This window comes from Podarcis muralis, chromosome 2 (genome assembly GCF_964188315.1).
Source record: "Podarcis muralis chromosome 2, rPodMur119.hap1.1, whole genome shotgun sequence".
Lineage (NCBI taxonomy): Eukaryota > Metazoa > Chordata > Lepidosauria > Squamata > Lacertidae > Podarcis > Podarcis muralis.
Window position 1 is genome coordinate 113,856,797 of NC_135656.1, and position 15,275 is coordinate 113,872,071.

At 43.4% G+C, this 15,275-nt stretch overlaps 1 protein-coding gene across 1 annotated transcript in view; it reads right to left on the reverse strand.

The window, feature by feature from the left end:
• LOC114592407 (uncharacterized) overlaps positions 1 to 15,275 on the reverse strand; it is a 73,131-nt gene that overhangs the window by 53,334 nt on the left and 4,522 nt on the right. Inside the window, 1 exon segment of the mRNA XM_077923560.1 lies at positions 10,862 to 11,048. Coding sequence (XP_077779686.1) covers positions 10,862 to 10,961 — 100 coding nt within the window. The 5' untranslated portion in view covers positions 10,962 to 11,048.

Below are 15,275 nucleotides of genomic sequence, written 5' to 3' on the forward strand. Positions count from 1 at the left end.
AGGAAGCAAGGCAGAGAGCAGAGTTTCCATGGTGACCGCATTCCTGAGATGCCTGCAGCTGCCTCGGAATGTCAACAAGCGCCGGAGCCTATGGAGATAGGCACAGTCAGGGCGCGGGAGAGTTCGAAAGCCCAACGGTCTGGCAGGAAGGAAAAAAAAGACTGGCAAGCGGGAAAAAGGTGTTTTGTGTGTCAGAAGACTGGGCACTTTGCCAGAGTGTGCCCAGAGCGTCGTAACTGGCAGGGAATGGTAGGGGCCACACAGCAGGCAGAGGGAGAGGAGCCCCAGCATTCGGGAAACGAAGAGGCCTGGCTGGTGGGGAACCGGGGCAACAGCCAGGCGGGAGCAGCACAGAAAGTCCCCGGCTTGGACACCCCAAAGCAAGCATAATGTTGGAGGTGGTGCTAGAACTCCCAAATGGACAGACGGTGGAGGAGTTGGCATTAATTGATTCTGGGGCCTCAGCCTCCTTTTTCAGCAAGGAGTTTGCGGTGCGACACCAACTGAACCTGAGGCCTTTGGATTTTCCGCTGCAAGTGACAACAATTGATGGGAGAGAACTGCTGGGGGGTGAAGTGACGCATCGAACACCCCCAATGCGAATGCGAGTGGCCACACACTCTGAGGTCATCGCCTTTCACGTTGCCACACTAGCGGGGCCGCCTATCATATTGGGCATGAGCTGGTTGGCGTTGCACGATCCGATGCTTTCCTGGCACCAATGGTCCCTGACGTTTGGCTCAATGCACTGCATGGAGAACTGCCTAGCCCAAGGGCTAGATCGTCAAAGCGAGGGCAGGAGGGCAGCAGCATGCAGAGCGGGGACGAGCGAGATTCCATCGTGTTTCAGGCATCTACAGGAGGTGTTCAGCGAGAAAGAGGCGGATGCGTTGCCACCCCATCGGCAGTATGACTGTCAGATCAACCTGGTACCAGGGGCCACGTTGCCGGTGGGAAAAACCTATTCCTTGTCGGAGGGAGAGCTCAAGGACCTCAAGGAGTTTATTGAGAAGAACCTGAGAAGGGGTTTTATCAGGGAGTCCAAGGCTGCAGGCGGGAGTCCCGTGTTTTTCGTCGACAAGAGATCAACAAAAGAGCGACGCCTAGTGGTGGACTATAGAATTTTGAACAGCCAGATGGAACCGGTGGCCTTCCCAATGCTGAGGATCGACGAGGTTTTGGCACGGGTGCGGAAGGGGAAGATTTTCACCAAACTGGATCTCCGGTTCAGATCTGGATCAACCTGATCAGAGTAAGAGAAGGCGATGAGTGGAAGACCACCATGTTCACCCCGATGGGGGCATTTGAATATTTAGTCATGCCCTTCAGTTTGCAGTGCGGAAGCCACTGTTTCCAAGCCTTCATGCACCACGTGTTAGGACCCAGGCTCTACAAGAACTGCGTCTGCTTTTTAGATGATCTTCTTGTGTTCTCGGAAGACAAAAAACAGCACGTGGAGGATGTACGTCAAGTCCTGAGCAAACTCAAGGAGAACTGCTTGTGGGTCAAGCTGGAGAAGTGTCAGTTCCACGCAAAGCAAGTCGAATTCCTGGGGTACAGGCTGTCGGACCAGGGGTTGGCTATGGACCCGGGGAAGGTGAAGGCAGTGGTGGAATGGGAGTGTCCCAAAACCAGGAAAGATGTCCAGCGTTTCCTGGGTTTCAGCAATTTCTACAGGAAATTCATAAAGAATTTTGCAGAACTGACGGTGCCAATCACGGACTGTCTCTGTGTTAAGAAAAAGTTTCAGTGGACGCAGGCGGCCCAAGAGGGCTTTGAGAAACTAAAGAGGGCTTTCGCTTCAGAGGAGCAGCTGATTCACGTCGACCCGGCTCAACCACTACGGGTGGAAACAGATGCGTCAGATCGGGCGATAGGGGCGGTGCTGCTGCAGCCAGATCGAAAAGGGGAATGGCGTCCGTGTGCTTTCTTCTCACGGAAGCTCAACAAATCAGAGCAGAACTACACCATCTACGATAAGGAATTGCTTTCGATCGTGGCTGCTTTTAAACAATGGCGGCATTTCCTGGTTGGGGCAAAGCACCAAATTTTGGTGTGCACTGACCATAAAAACTTGGAGTATTGGCGCACGGCACGGGTGTTGTGCCAGAGACAGATAAGGTGGGCAGAGTTCTTTGCCAACTTCAACTTCAAGATCCAATACATGCTGGGAGAGCAGAATGTGAGGGCGGATGCGCTCTCCCGGAAACCTGAGTATATGATGGGGGAAGGACCACCTGTAGCAAGACTGATATTCCCAGAGAGCAAATGGTTATGCGGGGGGACGTTGGTCAAGGACGACGAACTGATGCAAATGCTCAGAGACGATGCCTTTGCCAGACAAAAGATGGGGGAGTTAAGAGGAAGAGGGGGTGCCGAGGGTGGTTTTGAGGTGAAAGGGGGGTTACTGTACCACAAAGGGGCCTTGTATGTTCCAGGAAAAGACCTTCGGGGCCGAATACTCAAGCAACTCCATGACAGTTGTACGGCGGGGCATTTTGGACAGCATAAGACCAAGCTACTGGTCACGAGGGAATTTTGGTGGCCAAGGGTGAGAGAGGATGTAAAGGAATATGTGCGAGGATGTGACACATGTCAGAGGGCCAAAGGGGAAAGGGCGGCACCAGCGGGATTGCTGGAACCATTGCCTACACCTGGGAAGCCGTGGGAGGTGGTGGGTGTAGATTTTATCACTGATCTGCCCAGATGTAAGGGGAAGACAGCGGTCATGGTGGTGGTTGATCACTTAACCAAAATGTGCCATTTTGTGCCCTGTTCGCATGCCACAACGGCGGAGGAAACAGCTAGGCTCTTTGTAGAGCACGTGTTTAGGTTACATGGGGTACCTGCAAGGGTGGTGTCAGACCGGGGGGCTCAATTTACCTCACGATTTTGGCGCAAGCTAATGGGGCTGCTCCAGGTGGAAGTGAGCTTTACAACGGCGAGACACCCCGAGACCAATGGGCAAGCGGAGAGGGCGAATGCTGTTTTACAACAGTATTTGAGGTGTTACGTAAGTCAGAAGCAGAACGACTGGGTGGACAAACTAGCCCTGGCAGAGTTTGCTTACAACAATGCGGAGAATGTATCCACAGGGATGACACTGTTCTTTGCCAATCATGGGCGTCATCCAAGGGCCTTCCCTGGGAGGGGGGAGGAGTCGGGGAGTGTTCCAGCGGCCGAACAGTTTGTGGAGGAAATGGAAGCGATCCACAGACAGCTGCAGTTAAATTTGGAAAGGGCTAAGGAGTTATACAAGAAGGAAGCCGACAAACATCGACGAGCAGGGGAGGTAATCAAGATTGGGGACAAGGTGTGGTTGTCCACGCAAGGATTGCCTTGGAAAGGGGGCTGTAAGAAACTCAAGGCCAGGAAGGTGGGGCCCTTTGAGGTTATCCAGCAAATAAATCCGGTGGCGTTTAAGCTCAGGTTGCCGGAAAGCATGAGAATCCATCCGGTGTTCCATAGGTCACTGCTGTTCCCCTACAGGGAGGGGGGAAGGAGAGCGGGTAGTGGGGGAGTGGAAGGCTCACCACCCGAAATGGAGGAAAGGGAGCAGTGCAACGAGGTCACGGAAATACTGGACTCTCGTTGGAGAGGGGGAGGGGTGGAATATTTGGTGGCTTGGGAAGGGGGCCCGGCATCGGAGAATACCTGGGTCCCGGAAGATAGTATGTCTAACAATGAGCTGGTAGAGGAGTTCCACAATTTCTTTCCGGACAAACCAAAAGGCAAGGTGAGGTCCTTACAAGAGGTGTTCGAAACAACAGACGACGAAGAGGAATTCGAAGGTTTCCCAGCGTCAGATGAGGAGGAAGAAGAAGACGAAGGCGTAGACTGGGGAACACCCGGACTTGGGGGTTGGATGAGTGTGTTCGAAGAGACAGATGAGGAAGAGGGTAGTTTTGAGGGGTTCTCCCCGACCACCTCTGAGGAAAGAGAAGGGGACGTAGTCGGGTCTCCTGAGCGGGAGGGGGCCTTTGAGGAGGGGGTGGATGTCAGGGAGAGGCAAACGGGAAAAGAGGAAAGGACAGAAATCAGCAGTTATAGGGAGCCTAGAGAGATTATCAGCAGCCAGTCGTCAGAGAGTCAGTCTGAAGAAGAGGGGGAGGAGGAGTGTGAGCCTGGGACAAGTCATGCTGTACACAGAGGAAGTAAGGGGAGGAGTCTTCGCAGGTTTGCATGCTGGGTAAAAAAAGGAAGGAAATAACTTTAGTGGGAGCAACTGCGCACAAGAGGAAGGAGGTTAATGGAAACGCTGGAGATGTACGTTTGAACTTTGTCAAGTAAATCAATTGTTTGGAACTGGCTGGGAGCCCGGAGTCTTATCTATGGCCAGCTGGACAGCACTAAGCCTCTGACAATTAAGCATCCTGTATCTGCTAGAACCAGGAATGGATTACATTGGAAAACACAGATACTGTATTTTAGACCTGGAAGGACATGAGTTATGGATAGCATGGATATTTATGGTAGGAAAAGACCTAGGTGCATAGAGCTTCTCAGAATCATACAGTAAGAAAATCAATTTTTAGGGTATGGGAGAAGTATAAAAATTTGTTTGAGTAAAAAACACACTGGTGGCTTTCCCCCTTGGAAGCAATATCTCTGAAAAAAATTGAATATGAGAAGTAATTGGCCGACTTATAGAGAACTCTTAACTGAAGTTGAAAACCAACTGAAATAAAAAGATTTTGAAGAGATAAGAGAAGCTGTAACTGACTGGTTACAGTACCATCAACTAAACAATATCTTTAAGATAGACATGAAAAAACTATTAAAAGAATTGTGTCTAGGTGAAAAATTCCAAAAAGGTATAAATGCAATATGTGACCAACAGAAAGCAAAAATTATTATTAATGGAGAGTTTGGAGAAGACATCAACATCTTTAAAGGTACAAGACAAGGATGCCCCCTATCCCCAATGTTATTTACAATAGTATTAGAGGTTCTATTAAAGAAAATAAGGCAGGACAACCAAATAAGAGGAATAGCAGTTGGTGAAAAAAGATACAAGAGCCTTTGCAGATGATGTTATGATCACAACAGAAAATCCCCTACGATGTACACCTAGAATATTGGAATGCATAAACGAACATGGCAGAGTAGCAGGATACAAATTAAACTACGGGAAAAGCAAAATACTACTGAAATATATGGAAGAAAAAGATAAAGTACAAGAAATTACAGGATTGGAAATTAAAAAGAAAATAAGGTATCTTGGAGTAAATTCAACAACAAACACTATAGACTTAAGTAATGAGAACTATGGGAAAACATGGAATGAAATAAAAAATGACTTGCAAGTATGGGGGAAATTAAATCTTTCCTTACTAGGGAAAATATCGGTAATAAAGATGAACATATTACCAAGGATGATGTTTTTATTTCAAAGTATCTCAATACTAGGAGGAGATAAATGTTTTAATGACTGGAAAAGAGATTTGGCTAAATTCGTATGGTCAGGGAAAAAGCCAAGAATAAAACACAAAATGATGATAGATAAGAAGGAGAGAGGAGGATTTGGTCTCCCAGACATGGAGTTATATCATGATGCGGTGGGTCTGACCTGGCTAAAAGAATGGATCAAATTAGATGACTCGGATGTATTGGATTTAGACAGAGTAGAGACGAGATTTGGATGGCATGCCTATCTAATAGATGAAAAAGTCAAAGTACATAAAGGCTTCCTAGGGCATATAGTCAGAAAGTCTATACAGTGGTACCCCGCTAGACGAATGCCCCGCTAAACGAAAAACGCGCAAGACGAAAGGGCTTTCCGGCATTTTTCTGCTTCGCAAGACGTTTTTTTCTATGGGGCTTACTCGCAAAACGAATTTTTTTCCGTGGTCTCCACTTTTTTTTTTGCCTTTTCTGAAAGGCGCTAAGCTCCTTATCTCTAAATTGCCGCTTATCCGCTAATCCCCTAAGCGCTAAAAGCCGCTAAAAGCCGCTTATCAGCTGTTTTACCGCTTATCAGCTGATCGGCTGATAGCGGAGCTCCGCAAGACGAAAATCCCTGCAAGACGAAGGCTCCCGCAGAACGGATTATTTTCGTCTTGCGGGGCACCACTGTATATAAAATATGGGAGAAATATAAAAGACTCCTAAAACCGAAAACTCCCTGGTGGGCATCGCCAGCAGAAATTGTCGCAGTGAAAAAATTAAATATGAAATAAAATTGGGTTACCTATAAAACTGTATTAAAGGAAGAAAACGGAGAATTGGAATTAAAGGATTATACAGAAATTAAAGCTCATATTAGTGATTGGTTCCAATATATTCAAATTAAGTATAGATTAGCGAAAGACAAAAAGCTAGGATTTGAAAAAGAAATATCAAAATTTGATAAATATTTAATACCAGAAAAATGAAATAATATATCTAAATTGTATAATCTGACCTTAGAGTGGGAAACAAAGGATGAATTGGTTAAAGCATCAATGATTAAATGGGCGCAAGATATTGGGGAAAATATTATGTTTGAACAATGGGAAAAATTGTGGAAAGAAGATATGAAATTCACGATGTGTTATATACTGAAAGAAAATTACCTCAAAGTACAACATAGATGGTATTTAACACCTGAAAAAAAAAAATAATAATAATAATAATAATAATAAATTTTATTTATATCCCGCCCTCCCCAGCCGAAGCCGGGCTCAGGGCGGCTAACAACAGTCAAATAGTCAAACAGTCAAATTCTAAAAACATTCTAAAAACATTTCATTATAAAAATTAATTAAAATCAATTTTTATAACAAAAACGAATAAAAATTGTAGCGATGTCTGTTGGCGATGCAACACTGGAAAAGGTACTATGATACATATATAGTGGAATTATTTAAACATCAAACAATTTTGGGAAATAATATATACTGAAATGAAAAAAAAATGTTTAGATATTCATTTAGGAAAACACCAGAAGATTTTCTATTGGGAATAGTACCAGGAAGCCTAAAGGAAGAAGACAAGACCTTATATTTATACGCAACAGTAGCCGCAAGGCTATTGAGTGCGAAAAACTGGAAAAGTGGTATTGTACTGACAAAAATAGAGTGGCTTGCCAAATTATTGGAGTCCTACAATATATCCAAAACAATGGGAGAAATTGGAAGGATCTCAAAAGAGTAGATAGATAGGGACTGGAAGGTGTTTAAAAGATACTTGCAAAACCATATCGAAAAATCAGAACTCCTATTGGAATAAACAAGTTCAGTTTCAAACACTGAAATACTAAATAAGATGGATAACAATGTGTAATAGAAAAAGAAGTTCCTGCGTAATGTTTGCCATCTTGCCAAAGGTTGCAGGCAGCTTTACCTGCAGCAATTGTATGTTGATAGCCCTCTTAGAAGACAAAGTCCAGCAACTGGAGGAACGTGTAGCTACGCTCCAAAGAATTAGAGAGCTGGAGCTCTTCTTGGAAGCAACAGAGAACACCGTCTCCACCAAGGAGGAGACAGGGGACACCCCTGAGAAGGAGGCTAGTTCACCAACACAGGTGCCAGATATATGGAGAAACGTGACTCAAAGAAGTAGGAGGCCCAGGGTTCGCTCTGATTGTTTAGAAATACACAATCACTTTGAAGTCCTCTCCCCTAGCATGGAAGACGAAGAACAGACTCCATTTGAGGATCTCTCCCTCATTACAGTCGATCAGGTATATGAAGACGAGCAGCAAAGTCAGTCCTCAAGGAATGTGCAGGCGACCTTGGAATGGACAGCTCACGGAAGAACCCCGACCAAACCTAAGAGGAGGCGTGTAGTGGTGATAGGGGATTCCCTACTGAGGGGAACAGAAGCAGTGATCTGTGGACCTGACAAGATGTCTCGGGAGGTGTGCTGTCTCCCCGGGGCTAAGATCCAAGATGTAACTGAACGACTGCAAGGAATCATAAAACCCACTGACAAATACCCCTTCCTCTTGGTTCATGTGGGAACCAATGACACTGCAAGCAATAGCCTCCAGAAGATCAAAAGAGACTACGAGGCTCTGGGCAGGAAATTGAAGCAATTAAATGCACAAATTGTCATCTCATCTGTCCTCCCAGTTGAACGACGTGGCCCAGGGAGAGAGGGAAAAATAGTGGAAGTGAACAGCTGGCTTCGCAAATGGTGTAAACAGCAACGGTTTGGATTCTTAGATCACGGACTGCAGTTTCTTGAAGATGGACTTCTGGCAAGTGATGGGCTGCACCTCACAACGGCTGGGAGGAATGTTTTTGCCAAAAATCTCAGAAACCTCATCAGGAGGGCTTTAAACTGACTAATGTGGGGGAGGGAGACAGTGCTCCTGAAGGTGGGAGTCTATCAATTGATGAAGATGATCATCCAAATGTCATAGACCAAATGGAGCAAACAGCACGCAGACCTAGTGGTGGGAGGAAAAAATCCTTAAATAAGAGACACGGGGGAATGATTAATGGACTTCAATGTCTGTACACTAATGCGCAAAGCATGGGAAATAAACAAGATGAGCTTGAGCTCTTGGTACAGCAAGCTAAATATTGACATAATAGGCATCACTGAAACCTGGTGGGATAAGTTCCACGATTGGAATGTAATAATGGAGGGATACAATCTATTTCAGAGAAACAGACCAGACAAGAAAGGAGGAGGAGTGGCGTTATATGTCAGGGATGTGTATACCTGTGAAGAGATCCAAGATTTAGAACCTCAAAGCTAAAGTCTTTAAGCAGAGGCTTGACAACCATATGTCAGGAGTGCTCTGATGGTGTTTCCTGCTTGGCAGGGGGTTGGACTCGATGACCCTTGTGGTCTATTCCAACTGTATGATTCTATTCTATGATTCTATGAAATTAGGCTAAAGGTGTGTGAAAGAAAGTAATAGAAGTGGAAAGAAATTGCAATTGAGTAGATTGGAAGTCTAACACAAAGGTGGGGTGAGGGGTGGTGGATGGTGATGGGAAAAGGAATTATTTGTGGGATTGAGTGTAAGTATGTTTGAACACTTTTAAGGATTGTATGAAATGTATGTTTGTATGCTTGTATATCTGTAATATATGTGGATTAATGATGACCTATTTTAACAATATTTTTTTTAAAAAAATATATAAAATAAAAAAGGTTTTAGTTATGAGATCACAATTTCAAAAAGAACTCTTAGGAAGTAACATAAAAAAAATCTGTCTAAAATGTATAACTTGCTCCTAGAATGGCATACAAGGATGAACAGGTCACTTCAAAGAAGAAGTGGGTACCTTTTGCTATATGTGGTGGTTATGTAAAATAACAGTATCATTTTGGGAAATGGTATATAATGAATTGGAAAAAAATGTTTAAAATAAATTTTGTTAAGAAACCAGAAGTTTATTTATTTGGAATTACAGGTACTGAAATCCCAAAAGACCAGGAAAGACTATGTATGCGACAACAGCTGCACAGATGTTATTATCTCAAAGCTGGGAAGATGGAATAATCCGAACTAGGGAAGAATGGTGAGCTAAACTGCTGGACTCTGCCGAAATGGCAAAATTAGCCATGAGACTCAGGAATCAAGAAAACAAGGACTTTAAAAAAGAATGGGGAAATTTTATAATTTACCTATGAGATTGCTGCACGCAAATCAAAACGTTAGCTGGACTTTAGGAATCACTTGTAAATAAGTTTATGGACACTTTAGATAAATGAGAACTGTGGAGAATGTATCTATACAGTGGTACCTCATGTTACGTAACCCTCTGGTATTTTTCCGGGTTTCGCCACTCGCACGCGTAGAAGCACTCTATTGCGCCGTGTGCGTGTGCAGAAGCGATCCTCTGGTTTGCAAAAACCTCGGGATCTGTCATTTAAAATGCTATAAAAACATTATATCAAATGTTTTTGATGTAAACTTGTATTTGTAAAAACCAATAAAAATATTTCAAAAAAAGGGGAAGTCCATAGATTGACTATGCTTCTGTTGATTCATCATTTGCAAACCCAGAAATAGGTGTTCCTGTTTTTGAAGTTTGCCTTGGAAACCGAACGTGCTCCTGAGCTCCATTTTTACTGTTGCGCAGCAAATTTAAGTGCCCCCCATCCTAATTAAGGCTTTTTTTCATTCCGTTTTAGCCTTGAGCAGCTAATTTAAGTCGTCTCCATCGTAATCAAGGTTTTTTTCATCCCATTCGTTCCCTTGGACAGCTAATTTAAGCCCCCCCCCCCAATCAATATTCAAGCTGTTTCTGGTTGCAGTGTTCTGAGGTGACATTTGCAGCTTTAGTTTTTTCCTATTTTTTGCATTCTTGTTTGTGTGGCTTTTTCATTTTTGACTGAGGCTTAGTTTTTTGTTTTATGATTGATTGATTGATTGACTGACTGTGGAAAGGGATATAAGCTCCCCATTCAAACATTGACTATCATCAATGCAGGTACGAAAAAATAATAATTTTAATTTTTATCATATACAATACTGTCTTAAATATTTTATGGTACAGAACATTGATTATTGCTTTCATTTTACGGATCAATGGTCTTGTTTGATAGTAAAATTCATGTTAAATTGCTGTTTTAGGGGTTGTTTTTAAAAGTCTGGAATGGATTAATCCATTTTGCATTCCTTTCTACGGGACAGCACACCTTGGTTTTGGAACGCTTTGGTTTTGGAAGACTTCCAGAACCGATTAAATTTGAGAACCGAGGTACCACTGTAACTCCTAAGATTTAAAATCCTGGAGGGAGAAAATCTGCCCCCACTACTTTATGAAAGGGATTCAAGAGCTGCTTTGGAGAAGGCCTCACCCCTTCCTTCTTCCTGTCAGGAACTTCCTTCCATTTGTCTCCTCTCCATCTTTTCCTCTTTCTCCCTCCACCATCCATCTATCCCTGTCCCCATCTCCTCTCCCCTGGAACTCACCAGATTTCTCCAAGGTTCCTGGGAGGGAATGCTCAGAGGTTGTGGGGAGGGATGCGGGAGACAGCCTGACCAGGTCAACCGTCCATCTTCCTCCTTCCATCCTGGCCAGGGTTGCAGGTTCAGTCTCAGCTAGGTTTGCAGGTTCAGCTTCCTGAGGAGCGCAGAATCCAGAGCCAGTTGCAGCTTCCTGGGAGGGAGGGAAGAAGAAGCCAAGGGAGTCTGAGAGCCCCTGCAGGGATTCTCCTGCCCAAGACATTCTGCTGCCCCTGAAGAAGCCCCAATTGAGCACCCCCTTCCCAAGAGCCCCCACCCATTTTCAAACACCTTTGGCAATTCCTTTCATCACCTCCTTTCCTTTTTTATTTATTATATTTTGTTTATTCAATCTTTATTGGTTTAAAATCAACACACACACACCAAAAGAAACAAAACAAAAAAGCACAATACATTTCTTACGAAAAGAAATAGAACAATACACAAAATTATTCCAGCCATCAACTTCCGACTTCCTTGATATAGGTTATTTATTTTCTTAATAAGGTAAAGGTACCCTTGACCATTATGTCCAGTCACACATGATTCTGGGGTTGCAATGCTCATCTCGCTTTACTGGCCGAGGGAGCCGGCATTTGTCCGCACTAAGCTTCCGGGTCATGTGACCAGCATGACTAAGCTGCTTCTGGCGAACTAGAGCAGCGCACGGAAACGCCATTTACCCTCCTGCCAGAGCGGTACCTATTTATCTACTTTTGATGTGCTTTCGAACTGCTAGGTTGGCAATTTTCTTAATTACTTGCCTCTATTTTTCAATAAACTTTATCCTTGTTAAATCTTGTCTGAATTCTTTGTACCTTATTCAATTGTGAGAGTTATTCAAAGCATTTTAAAGTTTTTATAAGGGGACACTGTTCTTTTAAATATTAAATATTCCGGAGGCGGCGCGAAACGGCAATGGCGGTCCTCTTCAGTTGCTGAAGAGGGGCTCCGCGGAAAAGGGTCGTGCGCTACGGCACAGCGACGACCCATTCAGAAAATCCACGGGTAGAGTGAGCCCGTGGCCGTGGGATTCGGCGGGTACCAGGAGCTACCTCGGAAACGCAGAAGGGACCCCGTAAGGGGCTCCGGAACGTGGAGGGGGTAGCGGTGCTGTGAATCCATCGCTCTTTCCGCGGAAGTGAAGCCGCGCGGCTGCTGCTGATGAGCGCTGACCTTTCTTCTTTGAACATTTGATTGGAAACAACATACTCGTGAGTAAGAGATTTGAGACTTTATTTGAACAGTAAAATTGTGAATTTCGGCTGAAAGCGGGAGACGCTAAAAAGGAAGTCAGTCTTCCGTCCCTGTTTAAAGTGCTGAGCAAAGTCTTTTTAAAACGGAAGCATGGAAAGGAGTTAAAAAGAACCTGGAATTTACCCTGCAAATTCGGAAACGACTGTCAAAAGTTAAAGACAAATTAAGACTGTATTATAAGTGGTCAGAGTTTGGGTTATCCCTCTTTCCCTTTTGTGGATTATAAATGTTAAGAGACCCAGCTCTCGGGCTGGCTGGATACAAAGTAACATCAGACTGTGGTGACTGTGTATAGGGATACAAAGTTTCAGCGGGCTATTTTGCAAGTTATAAGAAAGGAACTGTTGCAAGCACCTTCGTAAGGATCTTCTATACTCTGCAGTTTAAAGGGAATTTAGAGGGTTCCCCCCCTCTGTTTTGGATTTACCCTACTTGGGAACTTAAAGGAAAATTTCCATCTTTCCTCTCTAACTTCTGGGGTGCTCCCCCTGCTGGATTGTAGAACTATAAGTCTCTGAGAACTGCTGGTTGTTTTGGAATTTTTTTTTTTTTTTTCTTTTTTTGTGTCTGGATGTTTACTTTTTGGATTGCCTTTCCCATGGGATTTACAATTTGACCTTGAAACATAGACAGCTGTGGAATGAGTGGTGCAGGAAAAACAAGGGCCGGCAAAAAAGCAAAACAAGCTGAACTATTGCAATTAACTTTGCCTGTGCAGCATCGTAGGTCATCAGTCCCAATTGTGACGGGTCTGCAAGAAGGACAATCTAAACAGCCAGTTTTGGAAGATATGGCTGCAGGAGGGCTAGACCCTATTTCTAAAGAAATATTGGACCAACTGGCAGCTTTAAATAAAAAAGCTGATGAACAAGCGGCTAAATTTGACCAGGTGACAGCTACAATTAATAAATTGACAGACCAAGTTGCTCAAAACACACAGGCGATAGGAAAAATTGAAAAGACTTCAACAGAGAGTCGAAAATTAGCCGAGGAAGCAAGTGCAAAAGCAGACCTAAATACAAAAAGGATTGAGGAACTAAGAGGAGAAGTAAGACCACTGAGTAGACAAGTCACTGAACAGCAGGCCTACCTGTCTATGGCGGAGCTGAAAAGCAAAGAAAGCAATCTTAGGCTTAGAAATATCCCAGAATCAGAAAAGGAAGATCTGATCAGCTTTTTGACTGCAGAAATATCCAAGTTCTGGGGTTTGGCAGAAGAGAAGGACTTTAAAATTGTCACCGCCTTTAGACTGGGAAGAGTGGCCAAAAAGGATAAACCAAGAGATTGCTTGGTCATATTGAGATCTAAGCAAGAAAAAGACAATATACTCGGCCTACATTTCAAAAATTCATTGGTGATACAGGGTAAGACAGCAGAAATCTTCAGAGACATACCAAAACAGCTGTTGGACTTAAGAACTACATATAAAGATCTGGCAAGATTACTCAGAAACAACACAATTCCTTACAGGTGGGAATTCCCCCAAGGCCTATCTTTCAACTGGAAAGAGAAGAAGGTAAGAATTAGAACAGCGGAGGAGCAAGAAAAGTTCCTGAACGATCACGGGGAGGACCTTCGGAAAGGAACAGCAGGTACCTGGCCACCCCCCTTGCCTGGTCAAAAAGATCCACCTCCAGGAATAGACGACAAAGGAGACAACCCTATTGGCTGACAAACTGATCCAGGATGTCTCTGCAGCTCTTCAGTTGGAACATTCATGGTGCAAATTCCCCTGAAAAAAGGAAAAGGATTTTTCATATATTGAGGAAAGAACAACTAGACGTCATTTGTCTTCAAGAAACTCATGTGACCAGGCTCCATAGAAGAGTATTAATTAACAAGAGACTAGGCCAAGAATTTATTTCATCAGACAAAGTCAAGAAAAGAGGAGTAGTGATATATGCTAAGGAGAGCCTAGCACCAAAATTTGTGTTTAAAGATGAACAAGGAAGAATTCTGGCGATTGAAATACAAACACAAGGAGAAAAATTCCTGATAGTAGGAATCTACGCACCGAATGAGGGGAAATCAGAATTCTACAAGAAGCTGCATGAGACAATGCTGGACCATGTTGACTATAATAACATCATTCTGATGGGAGATATGAATGGGGTTGTCTCCACACATATGGACAAGTCACAAAACCAAAACTTGACCAAAGATGGCAGACTACCAAAGACTTTTTTTGAACTTACAGACAATATGGACTTGATTGACATTTGGAGGGTAAAGAACCCTCTAGGTAAAGAGGGAACATTCTTTTCTGAGGCCCACCTATCTTGGACACGAATCGACCAAATCTGGATATCTAGAGGACTGGCACCTAAGACCAAAAAAATTGAAATCTGCCCCAAAACTTGCTCCGACCATAACGCCTTGAAAATGGATTTGAGACTCACACCAGCTGGATCCTTCAGATGGAGAATGAATGACTCTTTGTTTAGAGATCAGGAGATTGTAAAGAAGGCCCAAAAAACGATGAAAGACTTTTTTGAAATAAATTTGAACACTTCGGTGGAAAAGAAAACAATCTGGGACGCAAGTAAAGCTGTTATGAGAGGTTTTCTGATACAACAGAACACTATTAGGAAAAAACTCTGGAATGGTAAAAAGGACAAGATTTTGGAAAAGATAAAGGACGGAGAGAGAAGGTTGAGACTTAACCCAAAATCAAAAGAAGTTTTAAGAGAAATAAAATTCCATCAAGCACAATATGTGAAACTGATAAATCAAGAAGTTGAATGGAAAATTAAACAGATGAGACAAAGATCATTTGAATCGGCAAATAAATGTGGGAAGCTGCTTTCATGGCAGCTGAAAAGGAGACAAAAATTGAACTTTGTTACCAATCTAGAGGTTGAAGGAGAATGTATTCAGAAACCAGAGGAAATTAGAAAGTGTTTCCAGAAATATTTTAAAAAATTGTATACCCAAGGACCCCAAGTGGAGATTGAGATAAATAAATTTTTAAAAAGTTACGGCCTGGAAAAATTAACACAAGATAAACAAACAGCCCTGAACTATAAAATAACACAACAGGAAATTGAAAGTTCCATTCAGAACATGCAATTAGGCAAATCCCCGGGCCCAGATGGACTTACCTCCAAGTATTATAAGACATTGA